General features: G+C 39.8%; 2 protein-coding genes and 1 pseudogene across 4 annotated transcripts in view; 2 read left to right on the plus strand and 1 right to left on the minus strand.

Annotated features, from left to right (window-relative positions):
* LOC138031345 (uncharacterized) overlaps positions 1–7,341 on the minus strand; it is a 41,375-nt pseudogene extending 34,034 nt beyond the window's left edge.
* A 280-nt stretch (positions 7,342–7,621) lies between these two features.
* LOC138031224 (fibropellin-3-like) lies at positions 7,622–16,878 on the plus strand. Of its 3 annotated transcripts, none has more exons than XM_068878903.1 (8): positions 7,622–8,696; positions 10,710–10,814; positions 12,278–12,391; positions 13,418–13,528; positions 14,470–14,580; positions 15,353–15,463; positions 16,065–16,172; positions 16,491–16,878. In XM_068878903.1, exons 1-8 carry the CDS (start codon positions 8,291–8,293, stop codon positions 16,640–16,642), a joined length of 1,218 nt encoding a protein of 405 aa, XP_068735004.1. In that variant the 5' UTR covers positions 7,622–8,290; the 3' UTR covers positions 16,643–16,878. The 3 variants fall into 3 exon arrangements, with proteins under 3 accessions (XP_068735004.1, XP_068735003.1, XP_068735002.1); XM_068878902.1 differs by having other exon boundaries at positions 7,625–8,696; positions 16,139–16,172; positions 16,491–16,617; XM_068878901.1 differs by having other exon boundaries at positions 7,626–8,696; positions 16,139–16,212.
* Positions 16,879–18,155: 1,277 nt separating this feature from the next.
* LOC138031226 (fibropellin-1-like) overlaps positions 18,156–25,000 on the plus strand; it is a 22,312-nt gene continuing 15,467 nt past the window's right edge. The window contains exons 1-6 of the mRNA XM_068878906.1: positions 18,156–19,379; positions 19,714–19,830; positions 20,614–20,724; positions 21,203–21,313; positions 24,288–24,401; positions 24,972–25,000. The exon at positions 24,972–25,000 is cut by the window's right edge and continues 85 nt beyond it. Coding sequence (XP_068735007.1) covers positions 18,254–19,379; positions 19,714–19,830; positions 20,614–20,724; positions 21,203–21,313; positions 24,288–24,401; positions 24,972–25,000 — 1,608 coding nt within the window. The 5' untranslated portion in view covers positions 18,156–18,253. The remainder of the gene's footprint in view (positions 19,380–19,713; positions 19,831–20,613; positions 20,725–21,202; positions 21,314–24,287; positions 24,402–24,971) is intronic.

Consider the following 25,000-nt stretch of genomic DNA (forward strand, 5'->3'; position numbering starts at 1 on the left):
TTGCAAGATAAGTACAATACTTTGCCGATAAAAATGAACTAATTATTCACAAGTAAAGTGCGCTTTGGACAGCGATGGAGGACATGACATGTTCTTTAAGCCACACGGTAGTATCACGTGATGCCAGCATCTTGTTTAGGTTCTAAAGAAAGAGATTATAGTTTAAACAAATACTACATAGCTTGTTGAAACTTTGGTTTACTCGAGAACGCGGATTATCAGTGTTCAAGTGTGGAAAAACTGAAGGGAGTAAATGGAAAAACTGCAATTGTAAACATTGCTATATAGGTTGCTTGAGGCATTCGACTTACCACAATTTGTAACTTTTCGCAACGGTCCCCTTCTTGACGCTCGCCATTTTGTTACGAAGTTTGTTTCTTTTGATTTCCTCCAGAAAATGTTCATCTGGAGTGGGGCAGTTGTCGCAGCCAACTAAATATAAACAACGCGTTTAACAAATGTGTACTAATTACATAATGAAAGCAAGGTGACACACCACAATACCAACCCGGTGTGGCCAACACATATCACCTTGCCTTTTTTTATTAATTAAATGACTACATCACCTCTGGGCCTTCAGTCCTTAGTTTTGCGGAAATCAGATACCAATATACTGTTTTCACATGGTGTCCCTAAGTTAACCTAACTAATCCTCTGGGAATCGAGCTCTAATATCATGCAAACGTTTTCTTTTGTTTCGGTGGAAAAACAAGGTTACTGATCACGTGAATGAAAACACTCTATTGTTTGTTGGGTTTGGCGAATTGTTTCTGTGATATTTTGGAGCCTATTGCTTTTTGTTTCCATTTTATAACTTTGTAGTACAACCATAAAGTACCAGACTCCTCAGCAGCGTGGGATTTGAATCCTACTGTTACCACCATGCAGTACAATTGTTTTTATTTTGCACTTAATGCGAGAGAAAGGGGAATATATACACCCTAGGAAAAAGAATAAAAGGCTGTGTATGCTGACAAGATATGTCATGTATGTGTCAGAAAAGTGCTGCGTCCTGTGCTTATTATGCTACTTTAGGCGCACTGAACACATCGTGGGATACGGAGTTAGCTTTTCATTCGGTTGAGCAAGAATCAAATCTCGCTTGCTGACAAGTAGCTGGATTTGTTTTCGGTCGCCCCGTATATTCAGCTCTCCCAGGCTTTCTACGAGGCCAACCCGTTGTCTCGCCTCTTCAGAGATGCCAAGAAATGCACTTCATTGGATTCACGCCGATTTCAATAACGATGTTTCTCGTGTTGTCACCCATTGTCATTAATATTCCAACCAGAACCTAATTCACTGTTGAAACAATTACTTCTATTGTTTCTTGGTTGGGAAATTTGAAAGTCAAAAGAAATGTGACGTCAGTGTTTGTAAACAAGAAATTTCCCTACAAACGTCACGAAATGTCCCCAGGCTCTGCTCTCTCCCAACTTCAACATCACTCGTGTCTTGGAATACAGAGTCATTAAGTGTACCCTAAACTTTGCTTCTTATGTAAAGACAAACTGCTGCATTTGCCCTTCATCGAAAAATAACGTTAATTGTTATACACCTGGACTTTCAATCATCAAAACGAGCACTGTGATTGGTTGATTCTTGGTCACGCGGCCCTGATCAAATTCAAATGTCTCCCGACCGGGATACAATTCAGCAGTTGTAGCCCGCTCCGGACGTTTTGCTGCGATTGTTGCGGGAAAGTCTAAATATATAACAAAGCACTTAATGTCTGGTCCCTCGGGAAACTAATTAGTTTTCTTTTCCCTCGAGTCCTGATGTTTCCCTCGACTTCGTCTCGGGAAACATGAGGACTCTCGGGAAAACAAAACTATTAGACCATACATTAAGTGTATATTGGATATCCCGGACCACGAGCCCAACACCTTTGACGATTCTGAATCCGGCACAGTCACGGGTATTTTTTACATGTGTTAAGGTGTTCCAAGATAAAACTGTTACCTTCGCAACTGAGTCCGGTCCAACCAGGGGTGCACTCACACTTGTAAGCCCCTTGCGCTTCAGTGCATGTTCCACCATTTTGACAAGGATTCAACGGAAGGCACTTCGATTCAACTAAGGAAAATATGAACATTTACATGGTTCGGTCAAGACCTCACTTGTCAAGTGTTGATGACTGAGATGTTATTGTACTAGAAAGAAGTAACGAAAGGTCGATGACGGATTTTCAAAAACAAAGCTAGGATATTGGATGAAGGACAGTAAAAGCAAGATGTTGGAACAGAGATGTTAACCAAGTAGATGAAAATCGTCGCACGGACAGCTCATGAAGGGGACAGAAAAGGTGAAAGGTACAGTGTGATGGGATTGTTTAAGGAGAGGTAAAACAACGAAAACTACTAAAGGCCCCACAAACAAACCACAACAAGGATTTACGCTTATTCTTGGCTTGCAACTAACGTCACGGCGGCCATGTTGATGTAATGAACAACAGCGAAAAATTCTTTTGGGAATTTGTCTCGATTATTATAAAAAACGCGAGCGACATTTTGCTTTTGCTTTGTACCAACCAACCAACATGGCCGAATAATCACGTGAGTGCGAGACAAGAATATAATCCGGGAATGACCTTTTTTGGACCGGAGTTCTTATAGTATCTACTGACGTTACACAATTCACTTGACTCTGAAGATGACTTCCGCTCAGGTTGTTGAAAAGTCTGTCAATGTCATCTCAAACAGTCCTTCTCAGGACGATCGTATTTTACTGAATTATGATATTTCTTTCTTATATTTCTTGTTTTCTTTTTCTATTATTCATAATGCGGTAACGTATAATAAATTAATTACCTTGACAATTCTTTCCCATCCATCCTACTCTGCAAGAGCAGGAATACGAGTTTCCATCAGATGAGCAGGTGGCGCCGTTTTCGCAAGGAGAAGGAACACATGGATCTGGCTCTAGAAGGAAATTTTGCATTGTAATCGGAAGAATATAGTAGACGATAACCCCGGCTCACTGAGTTCGGGTGGCGTAACTCCCCCGAGTCTTCCCCGAGCACAGGGGAAGAGCAACCGAACTAGTAATCGGAAGGACTTCGGGTTCGACTCCCGCAAAGGGGCAATCGAATTTTTCCGAATTATCAAGTCCCGAGTCTAGAGCTTCATAAAAAAAAAAATAATACAAATTTCACATAACATTAAAAGTCTCGATTCATCCACGGTAATGAACTGTCTTTAAGCCAAAAACGCCTAGTGCCCCTTTTTAAAAATAAACAAAACAGTCCCGACAAGTGGTCAAATAGTTTTACTAAAAGAAACGAACTAAGGGGCTCGTTTCTCGAAAGTCCCGAAACTTTACGGGCCTTTCTTTTCGGGTGCCATAATTCCCTTTGTATCTTAAGAACGGGAGAAAATTTGAGTCAACAAACTTCACTACCATTTTCCTTTGTGTTATCTTGAAAACATGTTAAAAGGCCAGCTTATACGCGAAAACAAGCGGAAGGCAGTTTTAAAAAGCCACTGCTTCTATCATTTACTTTTCCAAAATAGCCACATTTACGTGAAGCTTAAAGAGTCTATTAGTACAAGAGTCCACTACATGGACTATCGAATAGGTAGATATCATTGACGGAAACTACCCATCACCTGTCTACTTTGGATGCTGAAAACATAAGTCGATACAATTTAGCGACTAATGTAATTTGGAAGCTGTTTTCATCATGGAGATTTAAAACGTGACCTGGAAACTCCGAGATGAATAAAAAAAAAATTGCGTTTCGAGGGACATTTGCTCGATTATGATTTTACTTCTTTAAAGTCGTAGCTGTAGACTTACTGTCGCAATTCCTTCCAATGAATCCTTTACTGCAAGTACATTCGTAGTCGTGTTCCACTCGTGAACAGACACCAAAGTTCCGACAAGGGTTGGGCAGGCACAGGTTTTGTTCTATCAAAAATATAAAATGTTTTTTAAGGTAACAGAGTAATTTCGTTTCTGGTGCTCAAAGTGCGTGTAGGAGTCTGGGCTTAAATTTGTAGTCTTGATCAAGTATAGACTGGCCAGCTCTACGACTTAGACATAATTCATGAGCCTCTGATACCGAAACAAAGGTACTGAGCTACATCATAGTTAATAGACGAGAATGGTTATGAAACCCCACAACTTTCTTTGTTGTAGGTTTTTGTTCTCTTTTTTGGCTTGACCGTGCACAAAACACAATAGTTGTTTAGTCCGTACTGTGGAACTAACCAATAGAAACGTGTTGGTTACGTAATTTATGAATAGTGTATGAGCGCAAAACAAAAGATTGTGCACGGTCGTGGACTTTCCAACTTAAATCTTGGCATCTTTGTTTGCTCCTTTGATGTTTGCCGAGCTTCCAAACCAGTCCTCTCTCTTAACTAGGGCTACATAACCTTGTAAACGTAAGAGAATGTCGAGGTATGTGCTCTTTTCCATTAACAAATGAAGGAATTTGAAACACTCTTTTACCTTCACAATGGGCTCCTTGAAATCCATTGGGACAATGGCATCGATAGGAATTCATATAGGCGGAGCATGTCCCTCCATTTAGGCAAAGATTTACAAGGCACTGACCGTTTATGAAGGACTCTGGATAATCAAACAGTAGCATCTTAGCTAAGGGGTTAGGAAATGACCCACGATGCAAATAAAATCAAATCAATAGACCATTTTACAGTTGTAGCTAAGTTACCTAACCCAAGAATGGAAGCAAGCGGCTGCGAATGACCCTGTTTTGCTACAAACCTTCGCGCTATTCTCATGTTAAGGTAGACTAATTAGAATCACAACAACACAATTTACATGACAAAAGCAGTGAGGTCTGTATAAATGACAGCCTCACAGCCATTCATAGGCTAGGTTACTAAGCAAACAACTGTAAAATGGCCTGTTCAAGATGTATGTTGGTTGGTAGTTCCGTGAACATGTTAGGGTTTCACAAATACTGAATTCAGGATTTTGTTACAATAGAGAGCTGGTTCACTTCACATACTCTTGATAACAACACTATTTAGAAGGCTGTTTTAACTATGAAAATGTCACTACCTTCGGTATGATCCGTGCTTTGGTGCATCAGATGATGATTGATGACAACAGGGACTGGGAATGGAACTTTCTGGGGATACATGACCGGGAAAGGTATTCGATGGACCATCAAGCGTGGTGGTGAGGGCACTGGAACTGGAATAGGCTGAGGCGGTGCTGGAACCGGAAATGGAACTCTCTTGATTTCCGGCGGATATCGGATATAAACTGGATAAGGAACATGACGGACCGACGATGGCTGTGGGACAGCTACAGGTAAGAATACTCTATGGATCTCTGGTGGTTCTTTAACAGGTACAGGTACAGGATATGGGACGCGTTGCAGTCGTGGAGGAGAAGGAACTGGTACTGGAAAAGGGACTGGTACATTTCTGATCTTAGGAGGAGATGGCACAGGGACTGGGACTTCTTCGATTTTCGGCGGAGACGGCACGCGCACCGGCACCATGACTTGCTGTATGGAGGGTGGGCCAGGTACAGGGACGGGGTAAGGTACATGTTCCACTTTTGGCGGTGAAGGAACTGGAACAGGAACAGGAACTTTTTGAATGGGAAATGGAGGCGGAATTGGGGATACTACGCCAGGTGGAGGCATCCCCTGGATATCTATAGGTTGCTGTGGCACAGGAGCGTCTGGAGGCGGCATCATGGAATATTCAGGGGGAATACCTTCGTTCGTAAGTGGTGAATCTATAGGAGGATGATTTATCATGGCGCCATCTGGAGGTGGTATTATGGGAACATCTTGAAGAAGAGGGGGTCCTTTCATAGGAGGACCTGCTGGTGGTATCTGGTCACCCAGTACCTCCGGTGGAATTGGAGGAGGGACTTCCACTGGAGGGATTGGTTGAGGAATAACATTAGGTGGCATCGGAGGCTCCAGTTTTGGAGGGGCATCAATATGAATAGCGTACGGAGGGGGTGGAGCAAAATGATGCATGTGAGCATGATGATTGTGAAAAGTCAGTGGAGATACCAAATGATTTGGTGGTGGATGACCAAACACATTAATCGGCAATGGTGTCAAGTGACCAGGATGTTTTAACAAATGCAAGTTATTATTTTCGCCATGAATAAAAGGTACAGGTCCGTTTCCATTGAAAGGTCCATGCACGTGAATCGGGCCTTGTCGTAAATGCGTCGTTCCTTCGTTAGGAGTTTGCGCTGGCGGTGGTTTTTGCTCAACGTATTCTGCCGGGGCACTGTTAAAAAAGAAGCGTGGTCGCATTTCCCTCTCAAGATCGGACCATTCCTGCCGTTTGCTCCCTGGTTGGTTCCTCGCAGGTTGGCTTGTGCGATTAGTTGCGCCATTTGTGCTCTTATCACTTCCTCCCGTGCCGTTGCTAAATTGCTTATACGGCTTGTCAGGTGTCGCTCGAGTAACAAAATTCCAGAGCTCTCGAGCTTTTGAGTGATTTAGCAAGTCGAGAGCTTTTACTAAAAACACCGAATTTGTTCTTCGATGGCGATGGAGCTTGTTGCGCAGTTTCGTTTTCTTACTAACCTTAACTTCACGTCGGCGTGAGCAAGACTTGCCTTGACAAGGAGTCCTTTTGCCACCATTAATTGTAAACAGGTGGTTCTTGCGATGTTCAGATGTCCATGTCTTCGAATCATCGCTTATACCAAGGGCTTCCTTGCCGCCTCCAGTGTTCGCGCGCCTCAAGCTCCCTTGGTCAGAACGGGACGTAAATTTTCCAAGTTTAACCGCACCAGTTTGATTTTGTAATTCGATAGCATGGCGTTTTTGAAGACCTGTTGTCTTGTTTGTTTCGGTCCACGCCAATGTAATGAAAAGGTGAAGAAAGCAGAGTCTGACTGGAAGCTTCATTTGCGCACGTCATTTGAACATTAACTAAACAACATATTTGTGGTCATGTCAGGGAAAAACTAGTGACCATTCAGTTAAAAAAACCATTGACCAAGATCGTTTTCTCAGCGCAAAAACCGGACCTAAAATCTGTAGAATTATCTCACCAGCCTACGTGAATATAAAATATTAAACACTCCCCCAGCTAGGTTTATTGTAAAAATAATAGTCATCTCATGCGAAAAGGCACTGAACCCAGGATTCAATGTTGACCTTTTCCAGATGAAAAAACAAAAAAACAAAAAAAAAAAAGAAAGCAGACTAAAAATCCAAACTATTTCCGGAGTACGAAATTGAGGTAGATATCATGTCACTTCAGACAACGATGAAATGATATATGAAATAAAATGAAGCTGTGATCCTCGCAGATATGAACGCAATTTTTGCAATTGCATAGAGAAGCCTGAAATTTTCAGGACTTCAACGGGGTTTGAACCCGTGACCTCGCGATACCGGTGCGGTTTAGACAGTTGGTTGAAAAAATGAAACCACCACTAATGTTAAATGCTGTGAAGAAAATGTGATTTTAAACACACTTTCTAAGTTCTCTTAAATTTTGTTCGTGAAAATAGAATTTTTGTCCTCAGGTTATTACATTGCGCATGAACACATAAAGCTAGGTATGTTCGGTTTTGGAGGACAATAGAGAATCAAGTTACACTTCATTGCAGTATCATGAACAAGGTGCCGCTAAGATGCTGCACCGTTTTGCCATAACGTTGAAGGCTGGAGTACTGTAACACATGACAGACTGATACTTGTCAATATCTCATGCGCTGAAGGTTCCATGAGGGGTTTAGTAAGCGATCGTTCACACTGCTTCTTTGCGTCCATAGTTTGAGGCTTTGCTTTTGCGGTATCTCCTTGTGTCTTGCTATCTTGAATGCTTCAGACTGGATTCGAACTTTCCATGTTTCACCCAGGGAATGAGAGAGGTCTACTGAGATTTCCCACATTCTCCGCTTTAAGAATTCCCTCGAAAACAGAAAAAATTGATATATGTATCAAGAGCTTTGATACCAAACCGATTTAATTTCTGTAATTTTTAGAACCATTGGGAAATTGAGGCTCAACCAACATTTATTAATTAGACACTGCCAAAGACATTTCATCGATTTGGAGAAAGTATGCAAAAATACATTTCAGGATTTCACGTTACTTGTGTCGGCAGGTGACCCTTTCACGGTTAATTTGACAAAGAAATTGCAACACTGAATAATTCTTTTAGACTGAAGCCGGCTTTTCGCAGACTCGTGAAATTTTAATTGTTTAAATATATCTGCAGTTGTTTTCCATATTGACATTGGCGACTGTTTGCCCGCATTTGATACAACACCATCATGACTAGAACAAGAGACATTTAAGCAAATGTGAACTTCACGCATATTGATAATGCAAGAATTCAGGACATACGCTGGACCCGTGGTACTTTTAATAATACTTTGCTTCTTAACGTTCGTTGAGACTACGCGCGCGAACTTTGATCATGGATCAGGTCTTGGAATGAACAAAATAGAATCCGGTAGTGTTTCCCTCAAGAAGTCAACTCTTAAGCGGAAATCTAAAGCACTTCGAGAGAGTCACATTGGAATGGGGCCTCAACAAAATCTGTTACTTCATGTTAAGAAAAACTCAGACAGTCCTAATTCAAGGAAACGATATAACAGATACAGTAGTGGTATTTCGAACGAATATCACCTTCAGAAGAGGGATTACTATTTTACACCAGCTTCCCCTTACAGTGAAATACTAAATCCTGTTGACCGGAGGATGTTATTAGTTGACCGTGGAGAGAAAGGTAACCCGTTAGCTGGTATTCATTGTAACATAACTACTTGTTCAGAATCGCAAAGAAATTTGCTGGTTTACCCATCCTATAGCCCACTTTCACTTCACGTTTCGGACTAGTGATCGACCTTGGGATAGAGAGTTAAAGTTTCGTTAGCTTGTCCACTTTCGACGAGGATTCAATATTTCAGGGACGCACAAGTTACCACAACTTTACTCAGGGGTATCGAAGGGAGCAGGCTTGAGACCAAATGATGTAGTAAGCACTCACTGAAAACCCACAGAGATCTCTTGATTGTTCATTTGTCAAAATTCTCAATAATTGCTTCGTTTGCACAAAGATGCTCCGCACTCGAATAGCTCTCAAGACCTCCACTGTCTTTGGGCCTCCCAGAATTCAACTTCACCACCACTTGAGTGTCGAGTGCTTATCATACTTTCAGTTAAGTTTCATCATATGTTCTGAATGTTTGAACTAATCTAGCGCATGATGCGAGGCTTGAATACTGCCGCATATAAAATATATGTATTATTGGGTTCATTATTGGGTTCCTTAGTGCTTATAGTCAAAGGACTGACAAGGTACCGGTCTCATTTCATTTTCGAGGCTATTCATCTTTGTAGGCCTCAAGGTCTACTTGAGATGGCTCAGAGCAGTTTCACCGCTTTCAAGCAACATTCTTATTAGAAGGATTGGCACTACAGCGCTGTATCACGTATTAGCAATGTTTCGGTATCATATGGAAACTTTATTGCTGAACAAGATGCGGTCATTATTGTGACGAAATCAATCACCGTGGCAACAAGAAAGCCCCGTAAAAACAATCTTTATCTTGTCTTTAGTTGCTTATATCTAAAAAATGAACCCGGTGATCCCCATTTTTTACTTCTGGAAAGCGATCAGAAGGTCCAAAGTTAAAAAAAATTCTGTGCCGCAGATTAGAACCACCTTAAATCTGTGATTTTGTTAAGGTGGCTCTGATTCCCCAGCAAAGATCTTTTTAAACTTTGCAGAATGTTTTATCTTGGCCTTCTAATCACTTTCCAGCAGTAAAAAATGGGAGTAACCGAACTCGTTTTTGAGATAAGAGCAGCAAAAGACAAAATATAAGGTGTTTATACAGGGTTTTCCCTTTTCCAAGGTAACTTATTACGTCACAATAATGATCGCATCTTCTTTGGAAATAATCGGTGTTTCATATGGTTCCATAACATTGCTGCTACGTGATACAGAATTGTAGCGTCAACCATTCTAAAAAGTGTGTCTCCTCAAAGTGTTGAAACTTGTTTGAGCCATCTTAAGTATGTGCTAGGCCGCACTTAGAGGATTGAAAAAAGGTGTAGCTTAACTCAGAGTTCCCCAGCTTCAGATAAAGAAGGTTTAAGTCGCTATATCTCATGCATTGTCGCTTATATCATATTTCATTCAACTGTAACGGATTTTTTTTTAATCGCTCGGTGATGGTTTCAAAGTTTAGTTTGTAAAGCAATCGCAAGGGAGTGAGTTCAAACGATAGATAGCGCTTTTCACCGGATATATCACTACCCAGTGGATAGCGAAATTGGCTTTGCTATGACTTATCCACTGGATAGTGATTTATCCGGTGGATAGCGCTATCCAGCGTTTGACCAATGTGGCCCAGGTTCGATTCCCGGACCCAACGCCATAAGTGGGTTGAGTTTGTGTTGGTTCTCTTCTCTGCTTCGAGGGTTTTTCTCCGGGTTCTCCGGTTTTCCCCCCTCAGCAAAAACCAACATACGACTGATTCCAGCTGGCTGTAAGCTGTGCTCCAAGGTCACACATGGACCGTATAGCGGCTGCCAGAGGCGCCAACATATGCTTTCGGTTCGACCTTGTTGAGCTGCGTCGTTGCTGTACTTTGCGACGGCGATTAGCCGCGACAGTTATTATTATTATTGTTATGAACACGTGGGGTCTGACCTTTCAATGTTTGCATCGATCCCTTAACCGCCTGGAGCATTCTCAAATTGTCAAATTTCTGTTCCTTGTTTTAATTTGCAGGTCCATGTCATTTCCACGCATGTCATCATGGAGGAATCTGTGTTCCCAGAAGGCATGGTTTTTACTGTGAATGTCTTCCGGGTTTTATGGGAACAAGATGTGAAGGTTTGTGATGCCCTAAACAATTCGTTTCTTATCTCAAAGTTTTTGTCCCCATCGATCAGCAAATAAAGCAGGTTTGTTCAATTCTTGCCGTTTGCATTTCTAATTGAACATCATTGTCTCCACTTATTCAACGTAAGATTCATGGGATTCTACACAAAACCTTAGTTTTCTTCAACCAAAGAACTCTTAAGAAATGTACCAAACGCTAGGACGCACGTGCAAGGCACTTTGCGATCATAGTTTCACATCGCGCAGGACAGCCGCACACTTCGTACATGTAATGAAATTTTGTAACGGGTAATTCCAGCGAGCCGAAAGTGGCAACGGTTGTTGTTGTCGGAGTGTATTTTATGTACTCGTATTCGAAATTCGTCGACTTACTGCGATTTTCATAATTCTGTGGAATCTCGTCTTCAATTCAAGCGCCAACGGCCAGACTGCTTTTTGGCTTCCCGGCAAATCAAACTACCGACGTCAAGCCGAGACACGGATGCCGAAATCAATTGATGCGTGACATAACCTACCAATCCGCATCTTTGGTTCCCACGGTATATTAGTACATTCCAAAATAACACCAATGGAAAGCGATGGAATCTGTACGAATCTTTTTTTTCGGAAGAACCTCTAAAAGCATATCATAATGGTATTCGAGCTGTGAACTAAACAAACTCCAATTGACTTCGAAGTTTCGGAGGCGGTGTCGATCTTCCCTGTTATTAATAATTCCAAGTTCGAGTGAGGCCTAACACTACTGTGACGTTTTTATGCCCAATTATTCCATCAGAGATCAACCCTAGTATTGGAATTGGGCCCACACAAGGACAGAGAAAAACTCTGACCAGGGTGGGATTTGAACCCACGACCTTCGGATTAGATCACCGCCGCTCTACCGACTGAGCTACAAGGCCAGAACGGGAGCAGGCCGTGGGTATGTGAGATGTTATTCACAAGGACAAATTCGACTCGGCCCAAGCCTAGTTTAGATAATCATTAGCTCAGTCGGTAGAGCGGCGGTGATCTAATCCGAAGGTCGTGGGTTCAAATCCCACCCTGGTCAGAGTTTTTCTCTGTCCTTGTGTGGGCCCAATTCCAATACTAGGGTTGATCTCTGATGGAATAATTGGGCATAAAAACGTCACAGTAGTGTTAGGCCTCACTCGAACTTGGAATCATTAACCACAAAATGCTACTGAAGGACAACAGCTAATGATTATCTTCCCTGTTATGTTCGGAAATTTGATTGACGGAAGCCAAAACGCAGTTTGGCGCTTAGCCTTGATTCCGCAGAATTATGAGAAATCGCGGTAACCTCGCGAACATTTAAGATTGAGTAGGACAGAAATAGGGTTAAGGGCACTCGACTTCTACGTTGTTTGAACGTGCAAAGTAGCTATAGCACACTATAATAGTAAAGTTCTTCAACCGCTTCAGTATAACAAATTTTAGGATGTTAATTCGTGCAGTTAAAGAAGAGTGTGGAACAACAACGTGCAAACATGGTGGAACATGCACGGAAATAGCGACTGGAAGGCATATTTGTACATGTCCTGTTGGTTATCGTGGTGAAAATTGCGAAGGTGAGTGTCAGCAGGAAATAAATGTGTTGTCATCATTTTACATTATCATGTATACATTATTCTGTATCTGTTTAGTGTTGGTCAAAAAGTACAATCGTGGAAAACTGAATTTTTTTTTCACGATGGGCGAGGTACACAAAAGACGTATTTGTCCCAGAAGCTAAAAAAACATCATTTATTGAATAATTCCCTTAGAAAAATTCAACGTTTAACGCTGAACAGTCAAACAACTTATACATGAAATGATAGACAGGTGTAATGCGCCCGTGAGAAGGATAGAATTCAAGTTGCTTGGCAACGGCTGAAAGAACAATCGAAAAAGCAGGCTTCCGTAACACCGGTCGGATGCTCTACCCATTGAGCCACTAGAACTCACCAGACAGCTACAATAAGTCGTTTGTCTAGGTCTTGGATGGACAATGTATCCCACTGGTCTGCGGGCTCTACAAAGTTATGCGCCTTAGCTCATTAAAATACATGAAATAATGGGGGTGGGGTGGAAGGGTGGAGTGCAAGGGTGGCGTAGTGGTGAGAGCACTCGCCTCCCACCAATTTGGTCCGGACTCGATTCCCAGACTCGGCGTCATATGTGGGTTGAATTTGCTGGTTCTCTTCTCTGCACTGAGAGGTTTTTCTCTGGGTACTCCGGTTTTCCTCTCTCCTCAAAAACCAGCATTTGATTTGATCTGCATGAATTTGTTGATTTCAGTTTACAGTGTCCCCAATTAGTGCACAAGCCCTAGAACGACTCCCTTTCCTTTCCCAATTCTCGGTTTTCGCATGACGTCACGGCCGCCATGTTGGAGCCCCTAAACAAAGAAACGGCGGCCATGTTGGAGCTCCGACCAAATCCTCCGGGAATTTAACTCTATTACTATGCAAACGTCTTCTTTTGTTTTCGTTGAAAAACATGGATGATGATCACGAGAGTGAAAACTTACAATACAAGTTGCTTGGATTCGAACCTACCTCACAAATCTTTCTTGCTATTCCTGCTTATGAAAGCGCCACATTATATTTTTCTAGAAAGAAGTAATTGTCATCCTAATCCGTGCGTCAACGGAGGTTCCTGCAGTCAGTCGGAGGAATCGTACACCTGTGTGTGCCTACCGGAATACAAAGGAAAGAACTGTGAAGGTCAGTGTAATTAACATATATCTTGTTAGCCTCAAATTACTCAGTTACTGTCACCTTAAGTTAATTTACAGTCTCTCTCTGTGACAGAGAACGCAATCTGCTTAGCTTTATAAGGGCTTAAATATGTTGGGGGAGCTGGAGTGGTACAGTAAAGATTGGACTCGCCAATATGGGGCGATGCTTGGGCCAATGTGGTCCGAGCGCCATTATGTTGGTCAGGTTTGTTGGTTTGCAACCCTGCTCCCTTCACAGGTTCACAAGTTTTCCCCTTCACCAAAAACCACTATTCGATTTGATCTACCGCATCCCCTATTTAGTAGACAGTGTGAGGGAAAATTAAGCTTGAGAAATCATTAAAGTTATTATAAGTCTTGTTATCATAATTATTTTATCATCACTCCGCATAGTTCAAACTGGAAATGTTACAATGTCGAACTCTCCATCAAGTCCACTGGACTTCAGACGGAGAGCACCTTTCGCAGGATGTTGACAGTGAAAGAAGCGCAGACCTCGGTTGTCCTTTTATGCCTGGAATTATTCCTATATTCTCTAAATAGTTATTTGGTATGGAACGAAAAATATCTCTGTCACTTAGACTAATAATAATAATAATAATAATGATAATAGTAATTAATGATATTATTATTATTAATATTATTATTATTACTATCATCATTATTAATCATTATTATTATGTCACTGAAGTGTGCGTTAGCTCGGCCATAGCATAGTAGTAGTAGTAGTAGTAGTAGTAGTAGTAGTAGTAGTAGTAGTAGTAGTAGTAGTCGTAGTAGTAGTAGTACGTGACTGCTATGCCTACATGGAGAATGAGTGAAAAGAAAGGCCATAAGGCGAAGCACTCTTTGTCCAGTGCAAATACGTAAATTTTCTGTTTTGTTTTTTTGTGGCGAGAGAATGAGGACAATCTGCTTTACCAACAGAAATCAACAAGTGCTCGCCAAACCCATGCAAGAACTCAGGAGTCTGTTTTGAAGTGATCAACGACTACGTCTGTAACTGTCCACAAGGCTTTAAGGGCAAAACATGTGAAGGTTAGAGTCTTTGTCATTACCTTTACAGATATGTGGACCCAATAGTGCAAGTTATTAGATACAAGACGATTTTGGCAAAGTGTTCCCTTGTTTTTCTGCCCAACTTCGATATCACTCACGTGTGTGAATAGAGTGTTTTCATGTGACGTCACGCCAGCCATGTTGGTGTTCCTAAACAATGGAACGGCGGCCATGTTGGTGTCCCCAACTAATACTCCAGGAATTGAGCTCCATTATCATGCAAACGTTTTCTTTTGTTTCGGTGAGCAAGGTTACTGATCACGTGAGTGAAAACACTCTATACACCTAATTAAGTATAGGTAATCACACGATTTCGAGTGCAATTTGGAAGAAATAAGCATGAGTAAATGTTTTCCAAGACAACCAAAATTTGTTATCTTTGAAAAAAATTAAAAGAGCTTATTTATTCCAAATTGCGCGAGAGAAATCATGTGATTACTTATTAATAATATACATGAATTAATTCGAGATGGTTAAGCAGAAAAAACGCACGCGTATCACGCAATCAGGGAAATTTTCGCCATAAATTACGCCATCCAGGGCGCGCGCTTGGTTTGAAAACAAAAGATTTGATTGGTTCTGACGAAATCCTATTGCTTATTAGCCAATCATATTCCAGAATTTCGATGTGAAATTTGCACCGGTATTACACTTTTTGCACTGGTGTATTACACCAGCATGTTCATTAAGGAAATAATCGTCACTTTGTTTACTAGTAATTTGTTTTATACTTTCACGTTTGGTTTGTAAGTTTTCAGTGAATGTAACTCAATTTATTGCCTAAATGGTGGGACGTGCAGAGATGAGCCAACTGGATATCACTGCGATTGCCGCCTTGGATTTTATGGAAAACACTGTGAAGGTAGGTTTTCATCGTTACTAATATCAGTCATGATATTACAATAGATATCTGCACTTAAAAACAAATAAAGTCTAGAACATTCCCGGTAAATGGATTAGCATCCTCAACTTAACTCCATTTCTTCCTGTACGGCCATTAACGTTTCAGTTCCCAACAGCAAATACGGTGATTGATACGAGCGTTTTGTTGTTTGGTTAGGTCACGTGATCTCTTAAAGTCAGTGGTTGATTTTACTGAAAAAAAAAAAAAAGGTTAGAAAAAAAGCCGGCCGACCTTGAGATGTTCTGTCCTAACTAAATTTTAGATACGGTCCTGCCAGAATGTAATATGGCACCACAGCACGGAAACAATCCTTCCTTTGTTACGCCATGTTGCGAGTTGTACAAGATAAGGCGAGAGCAAGATCTGATTCATTTTTTTCACCGCATTATTCCAGTAACAAACCACATCCAATTCACATTGAATTGAGAAACTTGAAGCCAATTTTTTGGGGGAAATCTTGTAGACGACTTGTTTGACGAATCCGCATTATCTTTGTCGCAACATTTTTGGTAAAAGTTGTGTTAAACGTTAATAGATCCTTCATCATTACACATACTAGCCTCTGCATGCTTCCCTAATCCCTGTGACAATGGTGCTTCTTGTCTAAAATTTGGTAATGAATATTCCTGTCAGTGCAAAAGAGGGTTCTCTGGAAGGAGGTGTGAAGGTATGAAGACTTGGCAGTTTTACTTCGCTATTCTTGAAAAGTAAGTAGAACATTAAAAAAGCCCAAATAAAAGAATGTTTTCGCCTTTAAAGGGACTTTAAGCTTCCTATAAAAACCTATCCGGGTTCCTGAAGAGAGAGAATAGCAATCCGTCTGGACGAAAAGCAGGAATCACTTTTCGAATGCTAACGAGACATGGAAGTTGCATGTCTCACATTGTTGACAACATATAGATATCAAACCCCGTTATTCTATTTCTCTCCATTTTATTTCTTTTCTTTTTTTTTCCTTTTAATAATAACTCTTTTTGTCTTTTAGTCAAAAGAGTCTGCTCAACTGGCCTTTGCCTCAACGGAGGAACTTGTGTGGATGGCTCCTACACCAATAGTAATTATGGATTTGCATGCATTTGCACAAAGGATTATGAGGGAATTTTATGTGAGAAACGCCTTCTGGCAGCAGACCTCTGACTTCCAGACCATTATCCTATAAAGTTAGCTCTGACCTGTTGCGTCCTATCCATTCTTCTTGCTCTATAACAGATCTAAGTTTCGCTGAAATTAAACGCTTTTCTAACGCAGAAGAGGAAAATTAAATAGTGTGAAACACTTTTCACCAGCTAGAACACGCTTTGTAAAATAATGTCGTGTTTTGAAATCACGTTTTAGACGTCAATGAGTCAAAATTTTAATAAAATTTATAATCAAACTTCTCTTTTGGGGCCCTTTAAATGTTCTTTTAAGTACTTCAGATGGGGGGTTATTAGTGACCACCTTAGTGAAAACTCTTGTTGTCCTAGCTTGTATGACGTATTTGACAAACCTCTATGGTGTAACTTCACGTCACAACAAAAACAAGAAACATAACTGTAACTGAAGTAAGGTGCAATGCTCTCCAGCAAATTACCTTTTTAACAAGATTCATAGCGCAAAGCTTTGGTATTTACTGTGGGGTCAAAGAGCAAGAGCACTTATATTTGTAGTTGTCAGATACCTAAGTGTAGGGATGATATATATGGGATCTCGTTCTTGAGGATCCTAGGTATTAATGGACTCTGAGTATGAACACGCTTCACTTGGGTAACGAAAGATCACAACGGGAAGTAGTTCAAACTGTTTCGAGAAAACAATATAGAAGAAAACTATTTATTGTAACACATACAGCTGTAGCTGCCAACCACAAGACTTAAAATTGGGAAGAAAAATTATGCAAACGTTCTCGCATTTAAGTACATGAGGTTTCTCCCCAAATCCTATTATACGCCCTATTTCTTCCAATTTTAATCTCCATGATGAAATTTTGTTTGAACAGTCTTCGTTCCCGCTTAATATGCCAAATCAATTCAGCTCATTCAGGTATCTTCGAGGAAACAATTATTTGTCAGTTATTTGTCATATTTTCCATCTACACTACCAAGGAAAACTTATCAAGGAAAAATTTTTCAAGGAAAATTTCCTAGTGTAAATGAGGCTTAAGTCTATGGCTATGGATGCAGCCTAAGGATAGAGCATTCCAGTAAAGGCAATAAGGACAAGTCCCTAGGAGCAGATAGAATCTATCTTCAGCACTTGCACTCAAGCTGGAAGCTAAGCTTAGCAACAAAACAAGTAACACTGGCAAGAAAATGATCAGTTATCACTCATCAGGAGGGACTAAAAAAAATATACATATATGTTTACTGTAATATAAATGACTACAACTGTTATTGTCAGTGTTTGGAACCGTATTACAATACCAACTGCATCCTTTTTACAACTGCAACACAGGAAATCCCAAGTAATGATCGCCGGTGCGTCTTGCTGTGTTTCTTATTTAAGGACCAGTGAACCGCGAACAGGTGCCGGCCCAGAGTCGATTTCTGATTTGGGATTCAAACAACATAAAGGGGTGTCCGATCGAAACGTAACCTGACAATGAACCGGTCTTTGTATTGTTGATTTTTCTTGAATGATGTCATCGATTTGATGAAATCAACTAAATCCAAATCAAATATGAAACAGTCTTGAGTTGTAATATATATATCTTTACCGCGTTTTTGGTCTGATTTCGTTTTTCGATATGGAAAAATATGTGGAAAAACTATGGGGATATTTGTTACCAACACAAACAAATTGAGGATGACAGAAGTTTGGACTCACATCGCTGTTTTATGGTTTAGTTTTGTCTTGGTTACTCAAGCGAGATGCAAAAATCTTCGTAAAAGGAATTCCAGCCTATTAGATACTTTTAATCACAGAAGCAAACCTACGCGCCTATATCCATTCTGGACGAATAATTTCATCCGAAGCTATATCCATGCTGGAAGAATTGTTCGAAGCGGTGTGGCAGAGGGTTTTACAAAATTTACGGGAAGAATTAAGCGTGAAACTAGCAACAATGGACACAAAACAAAATTAGGACGGAAGGTTTCAACCGCATTACCTCAACCTGCAAAACCATTGCGTGTGGTAGCAACGTCTGCTGTGATAAAAAATCGTCGAAGAAAACCTCCACCTTTAAAAGCAATTCACATCTGGGGAGCCACACCATTCAACACAGTTCTGCGGAATCTTCAAATGTTGAATGCCAAAATTCAAAAGCAAGGTGGAGCTGTCAAGAGATTATTTCTTCCTGTTCAAATCCAACGAACGCAATTTTTAAATTCTCTTAGTAAACAATCTGTTCCTAGACAGATGCAGCCCTTCACGCGACCGGACGGCTTCCTCAATGTTAATGGCCCCGGAATAATTCCAGCACCTCTGAGTGGTATTCATTTCCAACAAGGGCCACCGCCACAACCACCACTATTACATTTGCCCGATCCAGTGCGCCGTTTACCTCCAGTTATGCCACTACCGTCGTTTCGTGGCACAGGACCGGGCCAAGTTTTGGAGCCGGCCGCCGGTTACGATTTCCATTCTGTTCATGACGACTCACCAGTTCAGGGCATGGAAGCGATGAATGACATGGGACCAACGTCAATAAGTGAAATTACACCTCCCATTGAAAACAATCCCACGGCTGAAACTCGTGCAATGAGTGAGGAGTCAGCTACAAGGGATCTTACTCCTACTATTGAGTATGATAATGACCCTCAATTCGGGCCTAAGAGCTTTGAGACAACTCCAAATTTTGAAACTCCAAGTGGCGTGTTTGGCCCACCGCCACCACCAGTTTCATGGCTGGCTGGTGAAATCCACGAAGAAGTCAACAGACACGTTAAAAAAGGTAAAACTTTAATCTTGATTTTCTCTGCTGTGAACATCAGTCTCTTTGAAATGCTGGCAATAAACCACTACGAAACTTCACCACCTCTATTTTTTCAAAGTAATTCCAAGAGCAACGTCATTTTCATAAAAATATATATTTCGGATTTCAAAAGAAGACGTAGTTATAATTACCATCCCAAAATTCCTCAATCGGACTAACTTTGCAAAAGAAGCTGTAGTAAGATCAAAAATGGAAATTTATCTTCCCGTACATGACCTCAAATTCCAGTTTAATTTTCCACTTACCATTTGAAACGAAAGGTCAAAACGTTGAATTCAGTTTTATCCTACAGGTGTTTCCAAGGCAAGGTGTAGTCCGAACCCGTGTAAAAACGATGGCAGATGTACAGCTTTTGAAGAGCGCTACGAATGTGATTGCCCCATCGGATTTATGGGAAAGAATTGTCAGGGTAAGATTAATGCAAATCTTGTAATGTAAGAACACATAAAAACAATGGAAAACGTGTCAGCCATCCAAGCAATCGAAAACACTTAAGATCGCGTCATTAAATAATCACATACCTATAAGATCAGTGAAATCAGGTTCGTGCATGAAAAAAAAAATAACGACGCCATTTTGGAAAGAGTTTAGACCTTACGTAGAATTGAGGTCTTTAGCTTCATGGTAATGTGAGGTAAATGCTGTCGGACTTTTAGCAAGTGAACAAAAATCAGTCTAAAATGTCTTGAAAACAATTAGGTTTTTTTTTCAAAGTAAATTAAACAATTCCAGACAAGGACACATCTAGTGTTCTAATAACTTTAATCCGTACAGTAGGTGCCCTGTGTTTTTTTACGGAGACCCACCCTTTAAGTTAGAAACGTGTTTCAGAGTTACAGACTAGATGGCGACAGGTGATGATGACGTTTACAGAACAAAAGAATTTCAGGAATTGCAAAATTATCACATATTGACGACGTTCTCACCATTCACAGGTTTCTTTCCGCTATTTGTGCGATCCTGAACTCTTCAGGTTCACGAATGCATAAAAAAGAGCAACTTACGAGAGGCCACCTTTTACCACAAAATGAAACTTGTCGAACATGTTTAGAAGCACCAGTTGTCTTTCCCCAAAACTTCGAGCAAAATTAAAAGTACTTCAGATTCCCAAATACCCTTAAAAATGCAAATTCGTCAGGCAATTTATATCTGCCATTCATCATCAAATTAAATATATGCTCATTTTGAGTAGATGTCAACCACTGTCTTCCAAACCCCTGTAAAAACGAGGGAAACTGTTATGCAACCAGCTATGGCTACCACTGCACATGCGTGAAAGGATTCAAAGGACCAAACTGTGACAGTAAGTGATTTCTGTACGTATGAAACACCTTCTCGCTAGAACCTTGCCAATTTTACGGAAATAAGAGGTGCATGAGGTGGGAAGTAATTCATTCAAGTATTAAGAGATATTTCAGATAGATACTCTCGCGGAAAATTCAACGTCTTAGCACTATTCTACTAACCAAAAGATCAATCTATTACGCCATCATAAATGTTTTTTACTTTGGGATAGTTTGTTTTTCTTCTTTTTTCCCATGAATTAGAATGCACTGACAGTCAATAGCCCTCTTTAGCTTGTACATTTTGGTTTCCCATTTCATACCACGTGATGTTACTCTAGGGAATACTTTCTTTCAAATGTCGTCCTATGCAAGTGAATGTGTACGCATAACTTATGAAAAAACAAAAGGAAATTTCCCTTGAGAACATCACGTGGTCTGAAATGGGAAAACAAAACGTACAAGCTAAAGAGGTCTATTGTTGTGATATATTCATAGTATTCAGCAAGTGTACTTCGAATCCTTGTAAGAATGGAGGAACATGTGAAGATGGCCGGGACTCGTACAAGTGTTCTTGCCTCCCAGGATTCAAAGGAACCAAATGTGAAGGTAAGTCTGAGATAAATGCACAAAGCTCAAACTTAAAATTGTATGTAGCCGAAAATATCACTGATGAATAAATTCGTTATTAATTTGACTACCGCGCGGAATGTGTTTTAATCGAACTTTTTTTTCTATTGTATGTTAACAGTAAGCGCTATGGGAAGTTAAGTTTTGCGTGAAAGGCTTTCGCACTTTAGACCATCGTCTTTTGTCTTCTCCGTTTAGCGTCGTCGGACCGACTCAAATTTTTGGCATTTTCAAAAAAAAAAAAAACAGTTTACGACGTCGCTAAACCATTTTTTCGTCGCATAGGAGTTTCGGTGGTTGAACCTTTTTTCCTCGTTGTCTTAATTTTACGATAACACCAACCTCTTTTTCCCCCATATTGATTTTGGGTTCGTATCTTATTGTTTCCAGGCTTGACAGCAATGGTGCTGAGGTACCAGGCCTCCTATTCCTGAAACGTCTTGTAATTTTTTTTTTTTTAATCCCAACCGACCGACCCAACATCAGGAAACGCATTCGACGCTAAACGAGAAAAAAAGGGGGATGGCCTAAATCAAAAGTACATCTGGGGCACGCAGATGGCTTTGCATAATACATGAACTTTCTTTACGTATAAAGAACAACAAACAAGGATAACATTTCTTTCTTCTGTAAAAATTTTATTCCAGTAGATCGAAATAATAAAATCAAAATAAACTTCTATTCCAGCCAATCAGAAACCTAAGAAGAAATTTCAGACTACTCCCAAAAAAATACCCTTGAAATCCTAAACTACTCATAATTAGAACACAGATAAGACAGTAAATAACTATATAATTACCTGTTATTAATTTCAGAGGTTAAACTTAGAAAAGATTTCTTGTGACAGTCATGCTTAAAAGCAAGCTTTAACTCAGTGTACGAAAGGAAATCACAACATGTGTATACCTACTAAGTAAGAAAAGAAAAATTGATAAAGAGGAAGTCTGATAAGAACTGATAAAGAGGAAGTCAGTTGTGACAGTCATGCTTAAAAGCAAGCTTTAACTCAGTGTACGAAAGGAAATCACAACATGTGTATACCTACTAAGTAAGAAAAGAAAAATTGATAAAGAGCAAGAGTTACTTAGCTACTGAGCATTTTTCTATGCTGCTAAAGGAGCTTTCCCTGTCCTGTTAGTTTTCTTTAGTGATTCTAGTGAAATTAAGAAAATCTGTTTGATGACTCATGTTGTGATCTTTTAAATTCATATTCTATCCTTGTCCATGAACACAAACTCCAAAAAATGCTCACAAAGGTTGGTTTACAAATGTTAACATATTGCCAGTTTAATAAGGTGTTTGCGTAAACACTGTTAGGAAGGTTCTACTACAAAGAAAACGCAGGAAAATCAACGCTTGCTTGAAGAATTTAGGTAAATTGTGTAAAAGCTTATAGTAAACGACAAATAAAAAAGCAAGAGGCACACCATCATGTCCAGAAAACCAGATTAGGCGTATTAATTAAATTGCAGAATACCAGACCACTGTTGTGTTCTTTTTGGCAGCATTCATATGCATATATCTGGCCGAGTATTCTACGGTTCAGCTGCGGATTAATCTTTGAACAGATAATCAACGAATTATTCTCTCAGACATGAACGAAGTTAATACTCACATCATTTGATGTATAAGCGTTCTCATGTCAAATATTTCAACGCTTACAACTCAATCTGTAATGTTGTAATGTGGGAATTCTTGATAAAGTTCTATCTATTTCTTTATTTATTAGCGATTACATGTAACTAAAAATATCGTTATCTCAAAATTGACTTGAGGTGTGAAATATCTAACACTAAAAATCGTAAAATTTTAAGACAATCAATTGTCAAAATAACCATTTGCGAACAGTTAAAGCTTACCTTTCAAAATATAGTTGGCTGCCAACAGTTTCTTGCTTTGAATCAGCATTTTTAAATCGGTAGAAAGGCTTGAACTTCTGCTTCATGCGACCGCACTGGTGGATGATGGCAACACCTAACCACTGACCAAAACGAAAAAAGCTCACTCGTAACCAGTCTCTTCCCCTGTACTACGAAACAAACTTCAAGGCTATTCAGAACATTAATTACTATCTTACAAATCAATACTACTGACCTTAACAGTCATAACAGACTTTTATTGGCCATTTTGGGTTTGATGTGATAGACAGGGACGTTTTTGTGAGGGCTGTTGCTAAACTGTCTAGTTAGTCTACTTCCAAGTAAATGTGAGTCTTGACACACTCTGATCAGGAAACAGAAAACGTTTTTCCGTTCAGTGTGCAAAACTGAAACATGCAAGAATATTAGTTAAAGTACTGTTAACTATTATTAGAGTTTATAGTATATAGCATTTCTGAAACGTGCATCAAACGTGTTTCTAAATTGTGACTAGTACTGATAAATACACTCAATTTTTAAAAGATCTGTCTGTTTCTATCTTCACCACTAATAATTAAGTGATTTTCTTTTTTACCTATATTGTTTACGAGAACAGACACTATTTTCTATAACGTTACACAAAAACTATTTTCTTTAAAAGATATAAACGAAAGCGAATTATCGACAACGACATGAAAAACGCCTGACCTGTGGCTTATGCTAATCTTTATATCACAACTAAGTCTCATAAGACACGAAAATATTTTGCTTCGTTAGTCCTTTTGTCCATAGATTAAACATTTAAGTTATCTCAATATGATCTGTAATTCAATTTTAGAGTTTATGAGATATTTAACTTATATTCACTATTAGGCATTAGTAAATTTTATGAAATTGTCTTTACCTATCCTATCCTATCCCAACCCATCCCATCCTATCCCAACCCATCCCATCCAATTCCATTCTATCCCATCTCATCCCATCCAATCCATGTATCCAACTAAAAGCACTTTTCATAGTTTGTTGTACTTTCCCGTGAAAGAAGCCAATGACCCCGAGTCAATAATATAGAAGGCAAGTTCTTGTTTTGTCAGCCACTGACCATTGCTCAAACGGCAATCCTTGCAAAAATGGAGGGACATGCCTAAATGGAGAAAGCAGATTTGAATGCAAGTGCTTACCAGGTTACAACGGATTAGATTGTGGAGGTAATGTTATCTATGTCAGTAATACTGAAATTTTCACAATTATTACACAACAAACGTAACTTTTCACATGACAAAAAATCCCGAGAAAAGAATGAGATATAACAACAAACATTTCGCCATGCAATAAGTGGAATATTGGGATGGCGCCTATGCACCTCTCGAAGGTGACCTGATGTTCTGGAATAAGATAATATTTCGTCGGTCCATTCGTAATAGAGCTTAGTTCCTGCGTCTTTTTACTGCAATATTTTAGCCCTCCCTATGAATTAGTTATATGTTGTACGGAGAGAATATTTTCTTAGCTTTAAAGTGACGTATTGCTTTTCTCATAACTAAGATGGAATCCTTTTTGTGCAAAAAAAAAAAAAAAATCTTTTTGGGGATTTGCATGCAGCTCAGACCGCTGTGAATCAGATAAAGGTTGATAAAGTTTCATCAACATCATTCGCTAACCAATCGAAAAAGTGCTGATAGATTCGCGTTGCATGAAACTTTCGGAAATATTGTTTGGGAAAGTTTTTAGTAAAATGGCCAGAATCGAAAGCAACTGACTGTAAATATTGCTTGTAGATGTGGATGTGTGCTACTCAAATCCATGT

This window comes from Montipora capricornis, chromosome 14 (assembly GCF_036669925.1).
Source record: "Montipora capricornis isolate CH-2021 chromosome 14, ASM3666992v2, whole genome shotgun sequence".
Classification (NCBI taxonomy): Eukaryota; Metazoa; Cnidaria; class Anthozoa; order Scleractinia; family Acroporidae; genus Montipora; species Montipora capricornis.